Source organism: Natator depressus, chromosome 14 (genome assembly GCF_965152275.1).
Source record: "Natator depressus isolate rNatDep1 chromosome 14, rNatDep2.hap1, whole genome shotgun sequence".
Lineage (NCBI taxonomy): Eukaryota > Metazoa > Chordata > Testudines > Cheloniidae > Natator > Natator depressus.
The window spans coordinates 45,539,247-45,562,679 of record NC_134247.1 but is presented as its reverse complement, the minus strand read 5'-3'; the positions used below and the strand labels follow the sequence as shown (position 1 = coordinate 45,562,679).

The 23,433-nt window shown below is 54.2% G+C and overlaps 1 protein-coding gene and 1 pseudogene across 1 annotated transcript; one reads left to right on the top strand and one right to left on the bottom strand.

Moving 5' to 3' along the window:
• The first annotated feature begins 7,642 nt into the window (after positions 1 to 7,642).
• LOC141997947 (killer cell lectin-like receptor subfamily B member 1) lies at positions 7,643 to 14,493 on the top strand. The gene is made up of 4 exons (XM_074970521.1): positions 7,643 to 7,732; positions 8,586 to 8,675; positions 9,430 to 9,579; positions 11,941 to 14,493. The coding sequence occupies exons 1-4, from the start codon at positions 7,648 to 7,650 to the stop codon at positions 12,108 to 12,110; spliced, it is 495 nt and encodes a 164-aa protein (XP_074826622.1). The 5' UTR covers positions 7,643 to 7,647; the 3' UTR covers positions 12,111 to 14,493.
• LOC141997942 (C-type lectin domain family 2 member A-like) lies at positions 12,248 to 21,742 on the bottom strand (annotated as a pseudogene).
• Between the last annotated feature and the right edge of the window lie 1,691 nt (positions 21,743 to 23,433).

Sequence of the window (23,433 nt, the reverse complement as noted above, 5' to 3'; positions counted from 1 at the left end):
TTCACACAGGCTCTTGCTAAGTTGGAAAGGGCTCAGATAAGAGCCGCGCAAAGGACTCGAGGTCTGGGAGAGCTGCCTTCCGGCGCTTGATCTGTTTAGCTCACCCACAGCCCGGATAACAGGTGGCTTGATCACAGTCTATAAGACCCAACATGGGGAGGAGATTTCTGCTAGCCACGGGCCGTTTAATCATGGCAAATACCATGACAGAGGGTCCCAAAACAATGGGTGGGGTTAGGGGAGGTCAGTAGGGTTCTGTGTGATTCACCTTGTCTCAGGGTACAAGAACCAGGGGAAAGTTGATGGTTTTGAAAGGAGGGCACTTGAAACCAGATCAAAGGAAATAATATTTCCTCTCAAAGCATGCAGGTAGCCTGCCGAACTCTCTGCCACAAGATTTCAGTGAGGCCAAGGGCATAGCTTCATTAATTCCACACGTCAGTCTCCAGGCCTGCCTGGCACAATGGGGCCCTGATCTCAGCTGGGGCAGGGCTTGTCTCTCGCTGTGTGTCTTTGCAGCGCCCGGCACAACGGGGCCCTGTTCTCAGCTGGGGCAGGGACTGTCTCTCGCTGGGTGTCTGGGCAGCGCCTGGCACAACTGGGGGTGGCTTGGTTTGTTTTTTTCACTCGTTTGTTTGTTTATGTTTTCAGGCTGGTCTTTTTTCCCCCCTTCCATTCTTCAATTTTCTCAAGTTTCAGTCTCAAGGGATTGAGGCTGTCTTAGATCTGCAGACCAAGGGTCTGATCCAAGGCTCCCACTGGTGGCACACGGCCAGAGATCTCCTAGCTGGGTTGATGGGCTGAAGGCCCTGAGCCAGAGGGCGAAGGGCTGGGGGAGACCCCAGGGCTGGGAAGTGGAGGAGACAGAGAGGGGGGCGTTTCTTGGGAAATCCTCCCCCTAAGGGAGCCCCATGACTGGGGGCGTTTCAGGCTCTAGAAATTGGGTAACAGGGGACAATCCGCTCCGGGGCTGGCTGAGTTGGGTGCGCAGTGGGTGCCGGGGGGTGACTCAGTGGGGTTGTCAGTCTGCCTGGCTGGGAAAGGGGAAATGCATGCGTGAAACGCAAACCGCCACCCACCACGTGAGCCCTCGCTGGACGCGGCATAGAGGAAACACCAGTTTCTCGTCCTCAGAGCTGGGGCAGGCAGAGAGAGAGTGGAAGGAAGGAGGGGAAGAGGGAGGGTGAATGCAAAGAAAAGCCAGGGACTGTGAGTCAAACTCAGTGGCTGTGGGTTATGGGCTGGCAGCCTGACACCTCGTGGTCACAGGTTGGTTTCTGCCCAGATGCAGGAAAGTTTATAGCCCTGCCAACCACAGCGATTGTGAACCCCTTCCTGTTATAACTCTGGAGAGTCTCATTCTCCAAATCAAGGTGTGATCCTCCTCTAAACGCTGCTAACTTGTGGCCCCAGTGAGATCTTGTGGCAGAGAGTTCCACAGTCCATCTCCACATTCACAGATTCTAAGGCCAGAAGGGACCATTATGACAATCTAATCTGACTTCCTGGATAACACTGGCCAGAGAACTTGCCCAAACGAGCAGATCTTATAGAAAAACATCCAGTCTTCATTTTCAAATGGTCAGTGATGGAGAATCCACCACAACCCTTGATAAATTGTTCCAATGGTTAATTACGCTCACCATTAAAAATTTACACCTTATTTCCAGCCTGAATTTGTCTAGCTTCAACTTCCAGCCACTGGATCATGTTAGAGCTTTCTCTGCTCGATTGAAGAGCCCACTGTTAAATATATTAAAAATATATATTAAATATTAAATAACTCTCATGCTTCAGGGCAGAACTCAACCTCTTTAATATTGTGGTCAGGAAGAAATTTTCCCCTGGGTGCAGGTTAACCAATCGCTGCAGGATTCCTTGACCCATCCTCCAGAGGAGTTGTCACTGGCCAGAGGAGAGCGGATGACATGCCCGCCTGGTCTGATTGGCGTGTCCTGGAGCTACGTGGTGGTCTGAGTTTTGACTCAGCAAAGCCTCTGCAGATGGCTAGAAGGAGGATGCAGCCCTGAGCACCTGTGGCCATGAGGCTCTTTGATCTCCTTTCTCGCTTCCTCCTCACAAGCTTTGCAGCGCTCGGTGGCTTGGCAGTGCAAGTTCCTGGTGAAGCTACGGTTTCCAGGCACAGTGTCAATGTGACTACGGGGAAATGCAGCAGCAACAGTGCAGAAATATCAGCGGTGACACAGGGTCAGGAGTCCCCACCATTCCTGCGGGGAGTGGGTTGGGCTCAAACCTACACTGGCACTGTGGGAAGGGAAAGAGCCGAGCAGTCTCCTTCTCCATATCCGGGTCCGACCCGCCTCTAAACCCGATTCAGATCGGGGTGGGAATGGGTTGTTGCAGGGCTGGGCAGCACAGGGGTCCCGATCCTCAATTCTTTGAGGAGCCTGGGCCAAGCAGCTTGCGGTGGCTGCTGGAGGCAGGCAGGGGCAATCTCAGTGCACAAAGAGCCCCGAAGGAAAGAGGTTTGGGTTCCCAGAAACACCAGTGCCCTCCTCGAAATGCCTCGTCTTGTGACTGAGGGTGTCAACCAGGCCAACCTCAAACCTCAGTCACACGCTGAGCAGCTGGTTCTGCGTAATCGGTCAGGGCAGTCAGCGGGCACGCAGGGTGGTGGCGAGATGGGCAAGTTCCAGTCCCCCCGGACCACACCCCCAGCTGGTGTCAATAGGCTGTAGCTCCTAGCGGGGCTGGATCCCCAGCTGGTGTGAATCAGCTGTCGCAAATTGGAATCAGTGGACTAGATTCCCAAGCGGTGTAAACGGGTGGACCTTCAGAGCGGTGACTCTGTATTTTACACCAGCGTCACAGAGATCAGAATCCAGCCATGATTCCTTTAATTTTCTGAGGGGGCGGAGAGTCACTCCAGGTTTATACTGGGGTCACTGAGATCAGCATCCAGCCCTGACTCCATTGACTGCAGGGGGGTCACTCTGGATTTATGCTGGGGTCCCTGAGATCAGATATTCAGGGTCTGTGGCATTTTCATCGGTGAGGCACTACCATACGGCCACTGTGTGTCACTAGGTGAAAATGACAGCCCTTTTCTAACAAACAGGCAGAAAGAACGATCAATGGCCTGCAAAAACTCTCCCGCAATGAGAGATTGAACTGACTGGGATTGCTCTCTTAGAGAGGAGATGGGGACAGGATAAAAGTCTAACAAATGGGATGGAGAAGGGAGGTCGGGAATTATTCCCTCTGTCCCAAGAAGCAGAGGACAGTCAATGAAACTCATAAGTACGTTCAAACTGGATCAAAGGAAATATCTGTACACATAACATGTCATGAGACTGTGGAACTCACTGTCACAAGAAATCACAGAGGCCAAGAACTTAGTAAAAAGAAAAGGAGGACTTGTGGCACCTTAGACACTAACCAGTTTATTTGAGCATAAGCTCACGAGAGGTCCTTAGAATTAGAAAGTTTTTCCTAATGTCGACCCTGAATCTCCCTTGCTGCAGATTAAGCCCATTGCTTCTTGTCCTGCCTTCAGTGACCCTGGAGAACAATTGATCCCCGTCCTCTGATTAAGAGCCCTTAACAAATTTACCAGCCTAAGTCCTCCCTTCTCTAGACCAAACATGGTCATTTTTAACCTTTCCTCCTAGGTCAGGTTTTCTAAACCGTCAATCGCGTTTGTTGCTCTCCTCTGGCCTTCAGAACGCCGTTCGCCTTTTGCGCTGCACTGTGGGCTTGAATTCAGTTTGTGACGGTCACCCTCGGCTCCTTGTCAGCCCAGGACCGGACTCATACGCAAGCACAGAGCATTCACGGCAGGGGTTAGAGCTGCACGGCTTCTTTCTGGCAAATCCAGTTGATGTCGCCAGGGCAGGTGTCAGCCCGAGCCCGATTCCTCTTTAACAGCCCACAGCTGTGGCTTGTAGCAGGAGAAATTTTTTTTCCCGCTGTGACGACTCCCCCAGCCACCCACACAAAGCGTGAGAGCTGGTGGCGGCCCTGCCGGCCGCCCGGCCAGCAGCCACCGCTCTCCGGCCGCCCAGCTGAAGGCAGCGCAGAAGTAAGGGTGACAATACCAAATCACGGACATTTGTCCACCTGGAGGGAGATCAGAGGAGCAAAAAAGAGGCCGTATCCGGGAAAACCCAGACGTATGATGTGTGGTAACTCTCACGACCCAGCTACAGTAGCCTTGCAACCCCCTTTTGGTTCGGGACCCCGAGTCGGAGCTAAATCATAACAAGTCGCTCTTACGTCGGGATCAGCATATCCATCTGTGTGGGGAGTTATAGCAGCAGAGCGATGCCAGTAAAATCGGGACGAGCCATCAGCACTTGTGTGTAGACGCACCGGTTTGTAGACACACCAGAGCCTTTCCCCAGCTATAATCCAGCCCTCAATCTCCAGAGATCGGGCATTGGGACCTGCGTTGAGTGCGAGTGGAGAGCGCCCCCTACTGAGCTCCACCACCCTGATTCTTGTAGAACAGCGCCCCCTAGTGCTGCACTGGGGCAGTGGAGCAAGCACTGAGTGCAAGTGGGGTGCCCCCCCCCGGGACTCCCCTCTGCTCACTGCAGAACAGCCCCCCCTGACCTCACACTGGGGCACTGGGCCAGTGCTGACTATGAGGGGTGAGCACCCTCTACTAAACCCCCTGCCCCGCTCCCTGCAGCACAGCGCCCCCTAGTGCTGCCCTGGAGCCACACGGACTGTGCGGGGGAGCACTCCCCTACTGGGTCCCCACCCCGCTCCCTGCAGCACAGCGCCCCCCTAGCGCCGCACTGGGGAAACGCCACCAGCCCTCGTATTCGCTGGTACCCAGTGAAATCCCCAGCTCTCCAGGGGAAGTTACGGCATTCTGCTCTTTACCCTCTCCCCCCGCTCCTGGATCGCGAGCAATTGGGACCTGACTGAGCAGGAGACATGGCTTGAGAAAACCGATGGCGTTTGCTCTTGGGCAGCAGCCGGTTAAGAGGGCAGCATCTGCACCCGGATCCGTCCACTGGAGGAAACGGGAGAGCCAGCGTTAATTGGACGGGAAGTTCCTCTGGATCAGTGCTGAGCGAGGCAGGCACAAGGGGGTGCTGTGCTGGGGGGTGGGGGTGAATCGCCGGTGGGTTTCCTTTCCGCCTCCCGAAATTCCTCCTGCAGGTTCAGGCGGATACAGGATTCCTCTTCACCGTTGCATTGCTGTGGGCTGGTGAACAGCTGCCACAACCCACCCCAGAGGGGGCTGCATTTCAGGGCTGGATGCAGTGAATTCTATAGCTCTTGCTCCTTGTACTTTGGGGTCATTTGGGCTGAAAAGAGGACGGGAAGAGGACCATAAAGCGCTGGCATTCAGTGATCCGGGTTCAATTCTCAACTCTGCCACAGCCTGCCCGGGGTCACCCTGGGAAAATCACTTAATCTGTATGTTAAGCCCTGCCAGAGATTAATTAGGTCAGTGGTTTTCAACCTGGGAGCCGCAGACGATGTGTAAGATTTCCCCAGGGCTCTGTATGTCCATTTGAAAAAATTTTAGGGGTCCGCAAATGAAAAAAAGGTTGAAACTCACTGGATTAGGTGGCCCCGGTGTCTGAGAATTTCTGTGCCTCCATTTCCCCATCTGTGTAATGGGGATACCAATCCACCCTTTGTCTATCTGGAGGGTCAACTCTGGGGTGGGGACTCACAGTGTCTGCGCAGCGCCCGGCGCAGCAGAGGCCTGGGAGAAGCGCGGGTGTTCGGGCTACCTGCCCAGACTCCAGGCTGTTTGTAAAGCTGTTTTCTCTCCCCGTAAGTCCCCGAACTGGCCACTAGGTGGCACTTCTGTTCTGCCAAACTCCAGCTGAGTTTGCATCGGCGTGACTCAGTTTCCCCCAGAGCTAGAGATGGGCTCAAGGCCTGGCGACCAACTCCAGGTTTCTTCCACACACCCCGCCCTCACACAGACACACACAACAGCTGCCTTTGGCTCTGGCCTGTCGGGTGCTGGCCCATGTGTTCCTGGAAAATCCCAGCCTGCAGCGGGGTTTGTGATCTGAGGGAGCCGTCGGGAGCTGTCCCAGGGGCAGGATCCTAGGCAGAGGGCCCCAGCCGCAGGGAGTTTGGCGTGGGGTCTATCCCAGGCACTTCCCCACCCGGCTCAGCACGATCCCAGCCGGAGCCACGCGCCCGGAGCCTTGTGGACCGGGGGAGACTCTGCGGGACAGAAGGGTCGGGGGCACAAATGTCACTGGCAACGTCGGGGCCTGATTCTGCCCTCAGGGGGGCAGATCCTCAGCTGGTGTAAATCAGCCCAGTGCGCCGTTCTGTCAGCTGACGCACAGAGTGGTGACCCCAGCGGGGCTACGGCCAGTTCCCCCCAGCGGGGATCGGGCCCCATTGACCCCAGTGGGGCTACGGCCGGTTCCCCCCAGCGGGCATCTGGAGTCAGGTTATTCCCATGGGCAGGGGTCTGTGGAATCAGCCGCTCCCCCTCCCCCGGCCCAGTCCGGCCCATCTCCAGTGCGATCCCGGCTCCGTCCAGATTCTCCCCCCTGTTCCCCGCCCTGGGGTGGCAGCCACCACCCTGCCCCCTGGGCTGTGACACAGAGCCCATGTGGGCGAGGGGTGTGGATTTCGGTACCTTGGTTCCGGGCTGGGGACGGGACACCCACGCGCCCCTTCTGGGGCCACAGGTTCAGTGCTGGGGAGCCCTCCTGCTCCTGCATTGTGCCGGAGAGAGAGGAGATCGCGCGGGGGGGGGGGGGGGGGCGCAGTCAGGAGTTGTGGGGCAGGTGCTGGGGGGAGGGCAGTGAGGGGCTGTGGTGTGCGATCACACAGGAAGCTGCAGCTGGGGGGGGCGGGGGGGAGAGATGCTGGCCAGAGCGTCCGGCCTCAGGGGCTCGCAGCTGCTGCAGAGGTCGGCTCGGGCAGGCAGGGGCTGGTCACAGACAGTGATGGCCGCCCCCGTTCCACCCTAATGCAGCTGCAGCCGCCCTGATGCCAGGGTGAGGGGCACAGCCTGAGTATGGGCTATTCTGGCCCTGGTCATTTCACCCCCCTGCTTGGTGACGCAGGGAGGTATCATGCCCCCCCCAACCGGCCGGGGGGCGTTTGGTGCTGGGATCCCCGGCAAATGGTCACACCAGAGCCGCCCACCCCGTGCTCTCCCCTTCCCGACGGCTGGCTGCCACCTGCAGCTAGGAACTGCAGGCCCAGAGAGGGGATCGGTCTCACCCTGGCCCTCTGAGCTGTTTTCCTCTGGCTATAACGAGTTTTCAGGCACTTGCTAGGCCCGATCCTGGGCTGGGGTCGAGCCCTGTGGAAATCGACTCTCACACATGCTGGGCCCGATTCTGGGCTGGGGGGTCGATCCGTGGGACTGATTCTGAGCGGCACCTACTGAGGCTCTGACCCTAGAGCTCAGATTTTTGACACTGCGCCCCTCACCCTGGTGTCAGGCCAGCTGATCCCCCTCAGGGAGTGGAGGATGGGGGGTGTCCGGGGCTGGCTGGGAGCTTTCGCGTGACAGAGCCAACATCTGCCAGAGCAGAGAGAGGAAATTCAGGCTGGAGCCTCTGACCGTGGCCCCTCAAACCATGTGACTGCAGCCCAGCGGCTCAGCTTCCTGTGCGATCTCACAGCCCAGCCCCCCCACCCCCTGCCCGCGCCTTCATTGTCTCCTCTCACTCAGGCACGATGGAGGACGAGGAGGGCTACACGGCATTGAACCTGCGGCCCAAGCGGGGCAGCTCGGGAGGCCCGTCCCCACCCGGGAACCAAGGTAGCGATTTCAACCCCCTCCTCCCCAGAGACGGGCCAGGGGCCGGCAGAGTCTGGCTATGTGGTTATATCACGGGGTGGGGGGGGAGTAGCGCCCCGGACAGAGGTAAATAGCGTGGGGGATCCACAAAGTGACAGAGCAAGAGTGAGAGCGCTCATGGGGAGCTTTCCCCTCTGGAAGCCAAAAAGGTGGGTCAAAAGGGGGAAACTGAGGCACAGATAAGGGAGAAAATCTTTCACAAGGACACACCCACTAGACCCCATTCCCCTCCCCGAGAGAGGAATACAGCCTAGGCGTCCTGGCTCCCAGCCTGCCCCGCTCTGATCCACTAGACCCCACTGCCCTGCCAGGTTTGAGGCTTTAACATAGGAGTCCTAGCTCCCAGACACATCCTGCTCCAACCACTGAACCCCACTCCCCTCCCAGAGCCAGCAATAGAACCCAGGCATCCTGGCCCCCAGACCCCGCTGTTCTAACCCATTAACCCTCACTCCCTTCCAAGGGTAGGGGCTAGAAACCAGGAGTCCTGGCTCCCAGCCCTACTGCTCCAACCTACTAGACCTCGTTTCCTGCGCATATCTGGTGGGGTTTGCAGAGCTTTGAAAACAGGGGTTTTTGCAATTCATGGAGCAGTGTCCTGCTCTCAGAGCGATTGGTGCAGGCTCTCTGCAAACTCAGGCAGTGTTGCTGTATCAGTAACACTTGGGGGTCACATTTTCAATCTTTTCTCCCCTTCTGTGAGGGTGGAAAACTGCCTTTCTCTTTGAAATGAAAGCTGAGACTCTGGTACAATCACCTGACTTCTGGAGCTGGGGCCTTAATTCAGCCCGGCTCTGCTTGTGTTTCCTTACAGGTTCCCGTCAGTGTCCTGGCTGGCTTCAGGTCGCTCTAGGGGCTGGGAATCTCATCCTGGCAGTGGCTCTGCTCTTGCTGGCGGTTTGTGGTGAGTCACCAAGGGCTGTAGCTTTATCTGTCCGGGTGCGTCAGTCGGCAGCGTGGATGAGACACTGGGGGAGGGGCGGCCAGTAACATTGAGAGGTGGCAAATTTAAAATGGATGTTCTGTCACAATGAGCCTGTGGAACTCACTGACACATGATCTCACTGGCGCCATGAGCTTAGCAGGGCTCAGTGAAGGATCAGGGCACATATATGAGGAACGAGACCAGCCAGAGGGCTAGGAAGTACCCAAGTGCTTTGGCAGGGGCTATAAACCCTCCTGCTTCAGGGCATCAATGAGCCTCTAAGTGATGGGCAGGAAGGGTCTAAGTTGGGGGACAAGTTATCATTGTCCATTAGGGGCTGTCTTGCTCCTTGCTCGGAAGTAGCTGGGGCTGTCCAGCCTTGGAGGTGGGCTCCCGGGTGAGATGGGCCCCAGGTCTGATTCAGTGTGGCCATCCCCATGCAGCCAGTTTTGGGGGTCGTTTTGAGGGTGAGAATGGGCGGAAACACGATCTGGGTTTGCAAAGAAGCCCAAGGGATTTAGGCACCGGATTCCCAGTGATTTTCAATCCCAGACACTTTTTCAGACCGTGTCCCTTTGAGGCTTCTCCCAAGCCCAATGGAGTCAGTGGCGATGGGGCTGAACAGGCTCTGGGGCAGGCCCTGTGTCTCTGCAGGGCTCTGTGCTGGTGCTTTTACCAGCAACCCCCACAACATTGACCGGGCGCCCTCACTCCCTCCGACGCTGCTTTGCAGTTTCCCACTTTCTGTCTGAGAAGGGACAGACCCCGGCAGCCCCTGGGAGCGACGGAGCTGGGAGCAGAGACCCCAGCACGGCAGAATGCAGCGCCCGCCTGGAGCGTTTCCGATCCCAGCTGTGTCACGCGGCCCCGACCGGCCCAGCAGGTAACCCCAGCTCGTGTGTCTCTGAGCCGCCCTCCGCCCCGGGCACGGCCAGTGGAAACCCCCAGCTGCCTTCCCAGCCCGTGGGGATCCTGCAGGGCAGGGACACGCCGCCCCCTGCTGGCTGCACTGATCTAGCCACCAGCCCCGCTGGGTGCCAGGCGAGGAAGATGAATGGACTTCCTCAGCGGGGACTGGGCACGGGGCAGCAACATCTACTGGCCGTTCAGGTTAATACACAGCCACGAAGATTTTAATAACAATGTAATAGAAAAAAACAACAAGGAGTCCGGTGGCACTTTAAAGACGAACAGATTTATTTGGGCCAAAGCTTTCATGGGTAAAAAACCCACTTCTTCAGATGCATGGAGTGAACATTACAGATGCAGGCATTATTATACTGACACACGAAGAGAAGGGAGTTACCTCACAAGGGGAGAGCCAGTGTTGACAGGGCCAATTCGATCAGGCCCTGTCTGATACAACCGCATTTGCTCCAATCCCTCAGATAGAGACAAACACCTACAAGATCTCTATCAAGCGTTCTTACAACTACAATACCCACCTGGGGAAGTGAGGAAACAGATTGACAGAGCGAGACGGGTGCCCAGAAGTCACCTACTACAGGACAGGCCCAACAAGGAAAATAACAGAAGATCACTGGCCATCACATACAGCCCCCAGCTAACACCTCTCCAGCACATCATCAAGGATCTACAACCTATCCTGGAAAATGATCCCTCACTCTCACAGACCTTGGGAGACAGGCCAGTCCCCACTTACAGACAGCCCCCCAACCTGAAGCAAATACTCACCAGCAACTACACACCACACCACAGAAACACTAATCCAGGAACCAATCCCTGTAACAAATCTTGTTGCCTACTCTGTCCCCATATCTACTCTAGTGACATCATCAGAGGACCCAACCCCATCAGCCACACCATCAGGGGCTCATTCACCTGCACATCCACCAATGTGATATATGCCATCATGTGCCAGCTATGCCCCTCTGCCATGTACATTGGCCAAACCGGATAGTGTCTATGTAAAAGAATAAATGGACACACATCGGACATCAGGAACGGTAACATGCAAAAGCCAGCAGGAGAACACTTCAATCTCCCTAGACATTCGATAACAGATTTCAAAGTAGCCAGCCTGCAACAAAAACCCTTCAGAAACAGACTTCAAAGAGAAACTGCAGAGCTAAAATTCATTTGCAAATTTAACACCATTAATTTGGGCTTGAATCGGGACTGGGAGTGGCTGGCTCACTACAAAAGGAACTCTCCCTCTCCTGGAATTGACACCTCCGCATCAATTATTGGGAGTGGACCACATCCGCCCTGATCGAATTGGCCCTGTCCACACTGGCTCTCCCCTTGTGAGGTAACTCCCTTCTCTTCATGTGTCAGTATAGTAATGCCTGCCTCTGTAATTTTCACTCCGTGCCTCTGAAGAAGTGGGTTTTTCCCCATGAAAGCTTATGCCCAAATAAATCTGTTAGTCTTTAAGGTGCCACCGGACTCTGCATTGTTTCTGTGGATACAGACTAACACGGCGACCCCCTGACACTTGACACAACGTAATATAAGGGTGTCCAATTTTTGTCAGTGGTTCTGGGGGGGTTTCACACTCAGTGCCAGGATATGAATGTCCCTGCCTCAGCTGGGACTGCGCACGGGGCAGCGACATCTACTGGCCGTTCAGGTTAATACCCTGCCATGAAGATTTTAATAGCAACATAATACAAAGCTGTCCAATTTTTTTCAGTGTGTGTGGGCGGGTTTCACATCTTATTAGTGAGATTGTCTTACGGTCCCATCCTCTCCAGTTCCCTGACATCTGGGCCCAATGTCCCCTCCCATTCATCCCTGGGTCCCAGCCTCCCCTCCTGTTTCCAGTTTAACACCACCCCTTCCCCCCAGTTACTCCAAGACCCTACTAGGCCATTCTGGCAGTGTAAAGGGGCCTTAAAGTGGGTACATTGGCCCCTGAGAATCTCCCCTGTCCTGGGGGGGCCTCTCCGGCTAATGTGAAGCTGGGCTAAGGGCCCTCACCCACCCTGTTCCCAAACTCCAAAATGGGGGGCAGATTGGTAGTGTGGCTAGAGTGCAGTGCGCTGTGGGTCTTCTCTGCTTCCCAGGGCCCATCTGGGAGCAATGGATAAGGCAGAGCAGCCCTGAGGCTGCTGTAACTGACAGCAGGAGCCAGGCAGGGCCTGGCCCAGCCCCAGATTTCAGGAGCACAAAGGGGACTCAAACCTATTTGAATCCCGTTCCTGCCCCAGTCGCAGGAAGGGAGGAGCCAGGAACAAGGCCCAGAGGGCTCAGAGCATTAATGAATCCTGTCTCCCTGCAGGGGGCTCCGGGTGCAAACTCTGCCCCACGGACTGGCAGCTGCGTGGGGACAAGTGCTACTGGGTCTCCAGAGGAGGTAAAACGTGGAGCGAGAGCCGCGCCGACTGCTCAGCGAGGGGCTCCCAGCTGCTGGTTCTTTTCCTGTCTACCTGGCCAGTGCATCTGAGTTGAGAGTGCTGTCCAGAGCGGTCACAATGGAGCACTCTGGGATAGCTCCCGGAGGCCAATACCATCGAATTGTGTCCACAGTACCCCAAATTCGACCCGGCAAGGCCGATTTAAGCGCTAATCCACTTGTCAGGGGTGGAGTAAGGAAATTGATTTTAAGAGCCCTTTAAGTCGAAAAAAAGGGCTTCATTGTGTGGACGGGTGCAGGTTTACATCGATTTAACGCTGCTAAATTCGACCTAAAGTCCTAGTGTAGACCAGGGCTAAGTGACCCTCACCTGAATTTTGTGTAAATCGCTTGGTGGTGGCAGCAAGGACAAGGAAAGGAGTTTATGCCTTGGGGAAGTTTTTAACCTAAGCTGGTAGTATATAAGCTTAGGGGGTCTTTCATGTGGGTCCCCATATCTGTATCCCAGACTTCAGAGTGGGGAGGGGAACTATGACTGATAAAAAGATTATTTGTATCTTCCTGAGGCTTAGCACGGTGGTGAGCGAGAGTGTATGTCACTGTTCGCAGTTTGTCTCATCAGGAATGGTTCCTGGGGATTGCACCTGGCCAGAGAGAGAACAGCCCGGCTCTTTGATCTCTCTCCCCCACACTCCAGTGGGCTCATGACAGACCCGTTCTTCCCCAGGGCAGAGACACCAGTGCGGAGCCCTGCCCTTTATAGGCAGAGATCAGAGAAAAGCCCAATGAGTGCAGTGCCCTTCCCCTCGACCACATCACCCCCTGGTGGGCAGAGTTTTCCCTCATTCTGGGGGAGCCCCTCCCCGGCAGGCAGAGGGAAAGACAGGAAGGATGACCGAAAAAGAGACACACTCACATTTTCCTCAGCTCATTAGTCCTTGTGGGGAGGGGCGCTCACAGCCCTGGTGGGAGGATGCAGCTGCTGCCTCAGTTTCCCTCCTCGGTTGCGAGGAGCCTTTCACATGAGGACTTAAGTTTACAAAATAAAAGTTTCCCTTCTGGGAGCTGGTGTATTATTATACAAATATTTATGTGCACACATGTATATACACACACACACGTCTATGCTAGCACGTTCCAGCCATCCCCTCCTGTCCGTGGCGTCTCTTCACGCTCCCCCAGCGCTCAGCAGGGCCTGCACAACAGCCCTTCTCGCTGTACAGCGGAGTTCATGCGTCCTTGCGCCAGGCTGCAGGGTTCACACCGGCCCCTTCACCGCTTGGCTGCAGGGGCCACAGCACCTCCCGATGGCCCCAGCTGGTCCACTGGCCTCTAGCCACAGCCCGGGCCAGGCTCCTGCCCTGGGCCCCTGACAGGAGGGACACGGCAGGCTGGGCTGCTCCCCTTCTGATTTCCAAGTCAGAAGATCCCTTCTCTGTGGCAGAGAGTGAGCTGGGGGATGCTGGCTAATCAGCACCCTCACCCCAGTCCCCAAATGGCCCAATGGGTGCCGGAGGCTCCAAGGGGAGGAGCTATATGCTGTCCTTCAGCGAGCGTCTCTCTTCCTTGCTGCTGGGGCTGTCCCCCTTCGCCAGCCCCATCCAGTTCCCCAGTCACTGACAGCTTGGGACAGCCCCGTGAAAAGGACAAGGACCCGCCTCATCCAGGTCACCGTCACTTTGCTCTGCATTCTGGTTACACCGCTGGTTTGCTGCAGATCCAGTGTCTCGCCCTGGAGCAGTCTGAACTGGCGATTTCGTCATTGTCCGCAAAAGCACATAGGCCTCCTCCCACTATTGGAAACCTGCAACAGCAACAAATAATAATAAAAAACCCTGCACAACTCTCGGAGCAGCTGTGACGTTGCCCTCCATATGTTTTATGGAAATATGCTTACGAGTGTGTATATGATGGAATATGCAAAAGGTGTCTTGTAAGGTATCATAAAGTATCATAACATACTGAATATATTCCTCCTATATGTAGACATGTATCATTGTTGTATCTGAAGCTAGAAATATGAAGTATAACTCTGAGGTCCTATTATCAGTATGCAAAGTGTGGGCCATTAATGGTGGTTTAGAAACTTGATGGCTCCCACTGACTAGGACAACTGGTGGTAAATGGTTTATTTACCTGCAAACCTTCCTGTGGATGTTTGGGCCAACCCAGGAAGAATGGAGACTAGGGGCCTTACAGTGATGTGACCACGTCCCATGGTAATGGAGCCCATCTTAATCCTTGTACTTTTCCATTGACGAGGTGGGGATGGGGACAAGCACAGACAAAAGATTCCCACTTTGTGCCAAAGCTATAAAAGTGGGTGGAGGAGGAGAAAAGGGGTGCCCAGTCATGAGAAAACCCCTGCTGATCAACTTAGATGTCTGCTGGAACTAACAAGGACTGTACCGGGGAAAGGATTGGGCCTAGACTAGGAAGGACTCTAGTCTGTGAAAGAAGCTTATTGGAACATCTTTGAGGGTGAGATATTACCTGTCATCAGTTTCTTAATGTATTAGGCTTAGACTTGCCTGTTTTGTTTTATTTTGCTTGGTAACTTACTTTGTTTTCTCGGTTATTACTTGAAACCACTTAAATCTTCCTTTTTATACTTAATAAAATCACTTTTCTTTATTAATGAACCCAGAGTAAGTGATTAATACCTGGGGGGGGGGGCAAACAGCTGTGCATATCACTCTATTGGTGATATAGAGGGCGGACAATTTATGAGTTTACCCTGTATAAGCTTTACAGAGAGTAAAATGGATTTATTTGGGGTTTGGATCCCATTGGGAGCTGGGTGTCTGGGTGCTGGAAACAGGTGACCTGCGGAGCTGTTTTCAGTTAAAGTCTGAAGTTTTGGGGGCGTGGACCAGACCTGGGTCTGTGTCGCAGTAGGCTAGCGTGTCTGGCTCAACAAGGGAGGGTTCTGGAGTCCCAAGCTGGGAGGGAAAACAGGGTCAGAGGTAATTTTAGCATATCAGGTGACAGTCCCAAGGGGATCAGAGCTTCAACTAGCAGTGAAAATCCAGCCTCGAGCAATTCACCCCCGGTCACATGGCAAATCTATGCGAGAGCCAGGCACTGAACCCCCATTTCCCAAGTCACAGCCCCAGGCCTTAACCACACGGACACTCTGCTGTTTTAAATGCGAGCTGCAACATTTACGGAGTTAACAGAACTGAAATGGACCCACCAGTTGTTGAATTCAGTGCCATTGGTCCACATCCAGCGTTGGCCCGGTTCCCTCCAGAGGCCGATCCAGTGATCAAAGGGTCCTTTATAGCACATCAGAAAATCCTTTGTAAAAAATGTAAAAGCAAATACACGTTACATATCTCTGTCTCTGGGATCTCTACAACCTACACTGGATTCTCTGGGCTGCTACTCAGGGTGCTGGGCAGGTGGTCCAGGCTGGGATTTCTACACCAAGAAATGACATCCCAAACTCAGAGGCAGCACCCGTCCGCTCCGTGAGTTATGGGTTGGTCAGCCCACGCAGGGACATCGTGCTCAGACTAGTCTAGTGTATTTCAAAGTGCTGGCTGAAGATTTGTCATCAGTATTTCTGTGACAGAAAATGTGTTTCCTACAAAGTTGAATTTTTCCTACGTTTAATTTTGATTTCCTTGAAAAGTTTCTATTTTCCACTGAGCGATGATTTTGTTTCGGGTCAGTTCGACATTTTTCTGTAGCCAGCTGAGTTACCAAGGTGCCTCATGGGAGTTATAGTTTGCGCCTCAGACCTCCATTCTCTGCTATGGGTTGGGTTCCCCCAGACTAAATCTTCTATAATGCACCATGGTTTCCCCATTGGCTAAGCCACTGCTGGGCATCATGGGAGACATAGTCCAACCTGGAATCTCAGGACGCAGAAGGGGGCAGAAGGCACCCAAACGACAACCCCCATGAGGAACCACAGGTGCTGTTCAATGTTGAACCATGCGAAAGCAAAATGTTTTGATTTGGTCTGACAAATCAAACTGCTTTGATATAGGAATGATGAAAGAAATCGGTTTGATCAAATGTGGAAACCAGATATTTTGAAAAAAGAAAAGGAGTACTTGGGGCACCTTAGAGACTAACCCATTTATTTGAGCATAAGCTTTCGTGAGCTACAGCTCACTTCACTGGATGCATTCTGTGTGCATCCAGTGAAGTGAGCTGTAGCTCACGAAAGCTTATGCTCAAATAAATTGGTTAGTCTCTAAGGTGCCACAAGTACTCCTTTTCTTTTTGCGAATACAGACTAACACGGCTGTTACTCTGAAACCAGATATTTTGACACATTTCTGGAACTGAATGCAAAGTAACAAATTTGTGAATTTCAACTCCTTGTCCTGACTCATGATAGAGACAAATGTGAAAATATCAGGTTTTCCATCTAAATTCTGATTTTGCAGCTACCTGGCTCAGCTTCTCAGCTGCATTCCAGACCTTTAGCACTCCTGCATTCTTACCAAATCCCGTGATTTTCCTGAGAGTCTCATGCTGTTTGGTGTTTTTCTTAACACCCCAGCTCTTGGAGTCAGGTGATTACAAGAGACGCTCGTCTTTCATAAGTTTCTAGCCCTCATGGTTGCAGAAAAAAAAACTTGTAAATGTGACCCCTAAAAGCTATGACACCAGGAAACAAATTAAAAGCCTTGAAAGCTGTTATTTTAAAGTCAATCTCATGGTTTCGGGGGTCCCAATCCATGATTTTTGAACACTTGGGTTGGCAATGCTGCTCCTGTCACATTAAAGGGCCAGGAAAGCAACTGGATTCCCCTGCTGTGAATTCCCCTGGAACAGAGGGTCGGCGTATTAGCCCCACACTGCTCCGACTCAATCCCTGGTGAACGGGGAGGATGGAGAGCGGGTGGAGCACTCTGTACTCTGGCTATTCTGGGATGTGAGAAGTTGCCCTAAATTCAAGCAGCATCTGGGGCCCTGACAGCCCCAGGGCAAACCCAGCAGAAAGCCGCCTTTGCCACCCCCACCCTGTGCAGCCCAGAATCTGGGGCTCACCATTTCCTGCTGGGTGTCAATCATGGCCAGGGAGGCACCGAGTGCAGAGCAGTTGTTCTGGCTGTAGGTCCAGTTTCCTGCAGCCTGTGAGAAATAGTAACACTTCCCCAGGTATCCGAGCCAGCCGTCTGGGCAGGCAGGACCAGCTGGACACGGCTCAGATTTCCTTGCTGGAGATGAGAAAGTAACAGGGTGAGAGATCTGCCCGTCTCCCTCTGTAGCCACGGCAACAAGCTCCAGAGTGACACCACACCATGGAACACCGCACACCCTCCGCACCATGGGAAGCTGAGCTTGTGCCTAGACACGTTCCCCTTTACAACAGGGAGAGACCAGCGCCCTCCACCAGCTCCCCACAGCGACACCAGCTGTGAATTTGGAGTCTCGTTTCCAGCCCTGCTCTCCTTTGCTGGGGTCCCCATTTGGCCCCCTGCAGTCCCCTGCAGGCACAGACCGTGACGCTGTATGAAATATGTGGAACACTTCGTGATATTATTGATACCAATATTATCAAATGGCAAACGAGCTGGCCAGATAGGCCGTGTGAGGTAGCTGCGAAAATGTTATGATTTGCCAAGTACGATAACCTTGTTTATATGTTTGTATCACTTTTGTGTTACGAGTTCTAGATGTGTTGGGTATATCTGTACTTCCAAACTTGTGCTGTGTTTCTGGGGGACACCCCCAGACAGACTGGCATCAGCACTGCCTAGCCTGCTCTGTGGCCCATCAAGGGTCCTCAGCTGTACAATGAACCCATGGAAAGGAGACAGGGGCTACACCTTATGAGTCAGCAAGACATGTAGGGGCAGGCCAACGGACAGAGAGCTTGAAGGCTTTTTCATGTCATGGGCTGTGAAGCTTGTGTTTGGGACACAGGAAGTACCAGCCACATAGTAAAAGAACAGAAAGGGCAGCTGCACCTTCTCCATTTGGTTTCCAATCCTGCTTTTTACCTCTGGAGGAACTTTTCTGCAAACTGAAGCTCTGAAAAAAGGACTGAATGTCCCATCCAAGCTGTGGATGTGTTCCAGGGGGACTTTCAAGCCAGCAAACACCAATGCAGCTAAGAATCTCATCTGTGGACTTTGAAGTCTCAGTATCTATCTGACTGCTTGACCATTTCACAACTCTCTTCTTGTTCTTTCTTTTATAATGAACCTTTAGTTTTAGGTGCTAAAGGATTGACTGGAAGCATGGCATTTTGGGTATGATCCAACCTAATACTGACCTGGTAATGTGGCTGGCTCACTGGGGTCAGAAGACCATTTTGTATAGTGAGCAGAGTTTTTAAATAACTTCTCACTGTAGTGGACCCCTGAATCCATTCCCTGAGGAGGAGCAGGGTGGCTTTCAGGAAGGCTTGGATCCTCATTCCTGTGAAGCCGACCAGCTCTGCAAGAGTCTGGACTTTGGAGGAGTGGGGGGGTGGGGGTGGCTTTTATAGACAGGAAAGGTGAGTGTAGACCCAGTGCTCAGAAGTGCTGTGCGTGATATAGCAATATAAAGTCAAACTATTAAACAGGGACACATGCATCTCTGGGGGCAGAGGATCTGGGATTTCTGTGAGTAGCCGGTGTCTGGGGTGGATGTCCCAGGGGAATGCTGCAAAGGGATGCAGGGACTGGGGTGCAGCTATTGTTAACCTGCAAGAAAAAGCCGGGGCTGGTCTAGCCTGGAGGAGAGGACTTATGAGGCTGAAAGGCTGGTGGATTTAGGGAGCTGACAGCCAGCCAGGTGCAGGTACGGCTCCCTCCCACTGCAGGCAGGGGGGTAAGACGGTGACTCACTGCCCTGGGTAACCAGGTGTCTTTAGGTGACACAGCAGAGTTACCCAACAGCCAGCGGGACAATGGGGGTGGCGGAAACCCCATAGAAACGCTACCGGCTCAGCAGAGTATGATGTGACTGTTAAAGCCGGGGTGGGCTGTGGGGGGGAGGGGGGAAGAAATTGTGCCGGGGGGGGTGGGGGGGGAGAGGGATTGCGACGTTTCGAGCACTGAGTGTAAGGTGCAGAGACGGGGTCAGTGCGGGCTCCACACTCACCTGACACGGCGAGGAGGACGATTACGATGATGATGATGATGCTCAGTAGGAGATTGAGAACCACACTCGGAACTGCCCAGCGACGTGCCCGTGCTTCCAACCCAGACAGCAAACCTGTAATAGAAAGAGCCAGTGACGCTCAGGCTGCTGCTATGGCAGGAAGGACGGGGCCCTACGCTGACTAACTGCATCCGCTGGAGCTCCTTTAAAAACAGGGGATATTCTGCAAATAGAGAGAGACATTTAGAGTAAATGAAGCAAAAATTTTCATTCCAACTTGCGGCGGGGGGTGAGGAGAGTCCTTTCAACTTTTCTGGGGGCGGGGGGGAGAGGGGGAAAATCGAAAAAATGTGGGTTTCAATTTGAGGTTTTCAGAGATTTCCCCGGCCCCTTGAAAAGGTTTCCAGTGAAAGTATATATTTAAAAAGGGAGAGAACGGGGGGAGGAGAACCTGAGATCATAAATCCAAAATTGATTCTTCTCGTTATTTTCTAACACAAAACTCCCCTCCCTCCAAAATTTGTCCACCCGGAATGAAGACTGGCATTGTTTCCATTTGAAACCCTGAAAACTTCTGAACAAAACAATTGTGGAAAAAAATTCTGGTTCAAAAAAGCATTTTCCACCCAGAAGACGTTGATGGAAAGTTGACCACCCTGTCTAGCGCTGATGGAGGAGGTGGGGTGACTATGCAGGGATTGAGCAGGGACCTCTGGAAAGAAAGACACAGACTGCTCCTGCCTGCGCTGAAGGCCGGGGTATCTTGAAGGCCGTAGCTGATAAAGACCCGCAGGGAGTTAACGCGGGGTGGAAAGGAGAAGTGTAAGAAGAACCAAAGAGGCAGCTGTACCCGCAGGGCAGATTGTGCAGCTCTCTCCACCCTGTGGGGGGATGGTCACACGAGTTGTTTTGTTTTATGTCACTGGGGTTTCCTGGGAACCCAGGTCTGGCTCTGGCTCTGTTGTCTCAGCAGGAGATGACTCGGCGCATCTCCTCTCTCTCCGAAAGACTCATGGACTCCACAACGAGAGACTTGTTCATCTGAAGCGCCATTCTGCAGCCACCAGTAACTAAGGCCTGTTCACAGTGGGCTGGAGGTGCTGGCAGAGCCCTTCGTAAGGACAGATTCAAAGCAGCTCACTCGATTACAGCTCAAGCGCGGTTTGGCTACGTGGGGCGATCAGGAAAAACACCTTTCAAACATAATTTGTTTGTGAGTTTTGCCCAAATACCCTGACCAGCCAGACGGTGTCTGGGCTGCGTTCGATTAAACTGTTCAAAGCTTTCCTTGACACTGCTCTTATCCCCAGGGTGAAACAAGCCTTAGCAGGCGCTGGCCAAATCAACTCCAGGTCACTGAATCATCCTTGTCCCATCCTGTGGGGTCTGATCTCAAGGATTTACCTGTGGAGAGAATTGTCGGTTACTCTGGCTGGCTTGTGTCGGGGTTTTATCTGCCCAGCCACAGCCCTGCACAGCAGGGGCAGTTAGAGCGGACAGTGCTCGGACTACCTGGGTTTCTCTACAGGGACTTGCATCTGAAGGATCCCAAAGCACTTGACAAACACATGGAGGCACGTGCTGGATTGGGGTCAGTTCCATGTAGAGAGAGTGGGGCCAGATCCTGGGCTGGTGTGAATTGGGGCAGCTCCATTGAAATCACGGACCCTAGATCCCCAGGTGGTGAAATTAGCCATCACTCCACTGCAGTCAATGGGGTAAGATCCTCAGCTCTGATGGGTCATGTCTGTTTCTGCAGACACACCTGAATTGGGAGGAATGTATTTGCTTCCCCTTATGCAGATAGTTTGCAGCAAGTCCTAATGGTTCAATTTGAGAGCCTGGAATTTTGCATGCTGTGGGGACGGCAGTTCCCTCTCTCTGCCCTTGCGGGATGCCCCAGGAAGTCCCTGCACCCCTGGCAGGACAGAGACTGGGAGAGCAGCAGACACAGATTCCCAGCTGAGCCCTGTGACAGCAGCAGAGCAGATCTGAAGGGAGCGACTCCACCAGCAGCCAGCACCAGCTGCTTCAGCGGGGGGACAGGACACCCCTGTACTGGACAGCAATGGAATCACCTGCCCCCAGAGAGAGATTCTTTCCTCACCCCCATTGGCTAGAAGCTGGGGCTTTTATCTTGCCACTTAGAGCCCTTCCCGCTCCAGGTTATTTTGTAATATTAACAGTTATAACTCTGGATGGTCCCATTATCCCTATAAACGCCTAAGAGCTTGGCAGGATTCAGAAAAGAAGATCAATCAATGAGACCCTGTGGCAGTGAGTTCCACAGGCTAGCTGTGCCTTGCGTGAAAACGCAGCCCCTTGATCAGATCTGAATTTGCCGCCTGTTCGAGGCAGAGGGGGAAATGGTTCAGATCCAGCTTTTGGGGGAACAGAAGAAGAGCTGTTGCAAAAGAGACTTGACAGCATCTGCCCCCTAGTGGGAATTTCAATCAAGCAATAAACAAACAGCTGCGTCAAGGAACCAATAAAACACAGCTAAACAAACAGCCCCCTCCTCTCACAGCTCCTCTAGGGTATTAGCAGAGCCGTGGGGTCATGGGGGACGGGAGTAACGGCTACCTCAGCCAGCTGGGTATTGCCCGAGAGTCCCATTGTGTGCCATAAAATGCTACGAGACAGAAAATGCAGCCGGTTCCCCGGTTAGAGTCTCCTGTGCTCGTAAAGGGATTCGGAGTCTCCCCTGCCCAGCACCTTGTAACCTCTCTGCCACCTGCCTAAAGCTGTCCCCAGCCCCCTCCTGCGTCACACAATGAGAGTGGCGGGAGGGATAGCTCAGTGGTTTGAGCATTGGCCTGCTAAACCCAGGGTTGTGAGTTCAATCCTTGAGCCATTTAGGAATCTGGGGAAAAAATTGGGGATTGGTCCTGCTTTGAGCAAGGGGTTGGACTAGGTGACCTCCTGAGGTCCCTTCCAACCCTGATAGTCTATGAGTCTAGGAGCAGCCCACCCTCCTCACAGCACCCATCTGCCCGAGGGGGCATTTCTTCCCGGCTGCTCACAGGATCCAGGCTTGGTGAATTTCCTTTGCAAACCACAGAACAGGCGAACACACATACAGGCTGGGGCAGCAGTTTAATAATCAGTAACTAGAGTCCAGGCAATGCAGCTGACAACCACTCTCCGGTGTCTCTGTGGATCTGCTCTGGCAGGGAGAGAAGCAGCAGCTGCCGCCCGGGCCGGTGTTTGCAGGAGGGACCCCATCTGCCGGGACAGACAGCGCCAGAGCAACGGGGCAGGAGCCCAGAGAGCGAATTCGGCAGCTCCAGGCAGCAGGCGGTCCCAGCAAACGCCTCTAAGGGAGGCAGCACCAAGGCTCTGACCCCAGGGCAAAACCCTGCGTGCTCTGCCATGGGGCGGAGAGATCAGACCCCACCTGGCTTTGCAGGGCAGACACATCCCAGGCTGTTCACTACAACAAGCCCAGGGGCATCATTGCCCCTGTCCCCAGCGCACCCAGCCCCACATGTAAGTGGGGGAATGCTTCCGCGACTGTGGGGAACTTTCCTGCCTTCTGCACGACTCCGGTGAAATGGGCTAGTGGAAGGATCTGAGTCCTCGCTCCCACTTCCTTTACCCAGAGGCCTCCCTGCCCTCGAGGCCTCCCCTTCCACTCTCCTGGCTGGCAGAATCCTCGTCACCCCAACAAGGCTGGGCCCAGGATTCCCGGGGGGCTCGACCCCCAACCCTGCTGTGGTCACCTAGGACAGGGGCTGGGGTGTCCCCACTCCGGGGTGCTCGCTCTGCACTGGGCACTTCTCTGACCATTACATACAAGTCGAAGCAAATGCAAGTTATTTAATCAACCATTAATTTTAATAAGAATAAGGACAAATGGGAACGGTGAAAGGAAACCCGTCACCCCGCTCTGGGGGCGGCCACGCACCGCGGGCTCTGGGACCCGCTCCCCGGCATCAGCCCCCGTCGGGTTCAGATCCCCGCCCAGCCTGGCCCGCAGGGACCCTGGGCTGGGGGCGTCTGGGGAGCTCGGCCCAGGGCCCCCCCTTGGCTGGCCCCAGCCGCTCACCGCACCCGGCTCCAGACCGCTCCGGCTCCCGCCCCTGTTCTCGGCCCGGCTCCCGCTGCTGCCTCCGGCCCCCTGCGCTGCGTCTCTGGCCCCGGCCCCGGCCCGGCCCCTGCTCTGAGCGCGGCCCCCCCTGCCTCGCCCAGGGGGAGTCCCACCCACACGGAGGGTCCCGCCCCCTGCCCGGCCTCCTGACTCCCTGATTAGCCTGAGGCTGTGTCAATGAGGCTGGCCCGGGGCCACGGCCTCCCCCGTCGGTCCTGGGAACTGTCACTCTCAGGCCCTCACAGAGGCAGAGAGCAGCTGGCGGCAGCTCA

What these genes read in the sequence shown, in the direction of transcription:
- LOC141997947 (XM_074970521.1), top strand. Translation starts at nt 7,648, where the DNA reads ATGGAGGACGAGGAGGGCTACACGGCATTGAACCTGCGGCCCAAGCGG. An exon ending in GTCCCCACCCGGGAACCAAG is followed by an intron (nt 7,733 to 8,585) that starts GTAGCGATTTCA and finishes GTTTCCTTACAG; the next exon opens with GTTCCCGTCAGTGTCCTGGC. An exon ending in GCTCTTGCTGGCGGTTTGTG is followed by an intron (nt 8,676 to 9,429) that starts GTGAGTCACCAA and finishes GCTGCTTTGCAG; the next exon opens with TTTCCCACTTTCTGTCTGAG.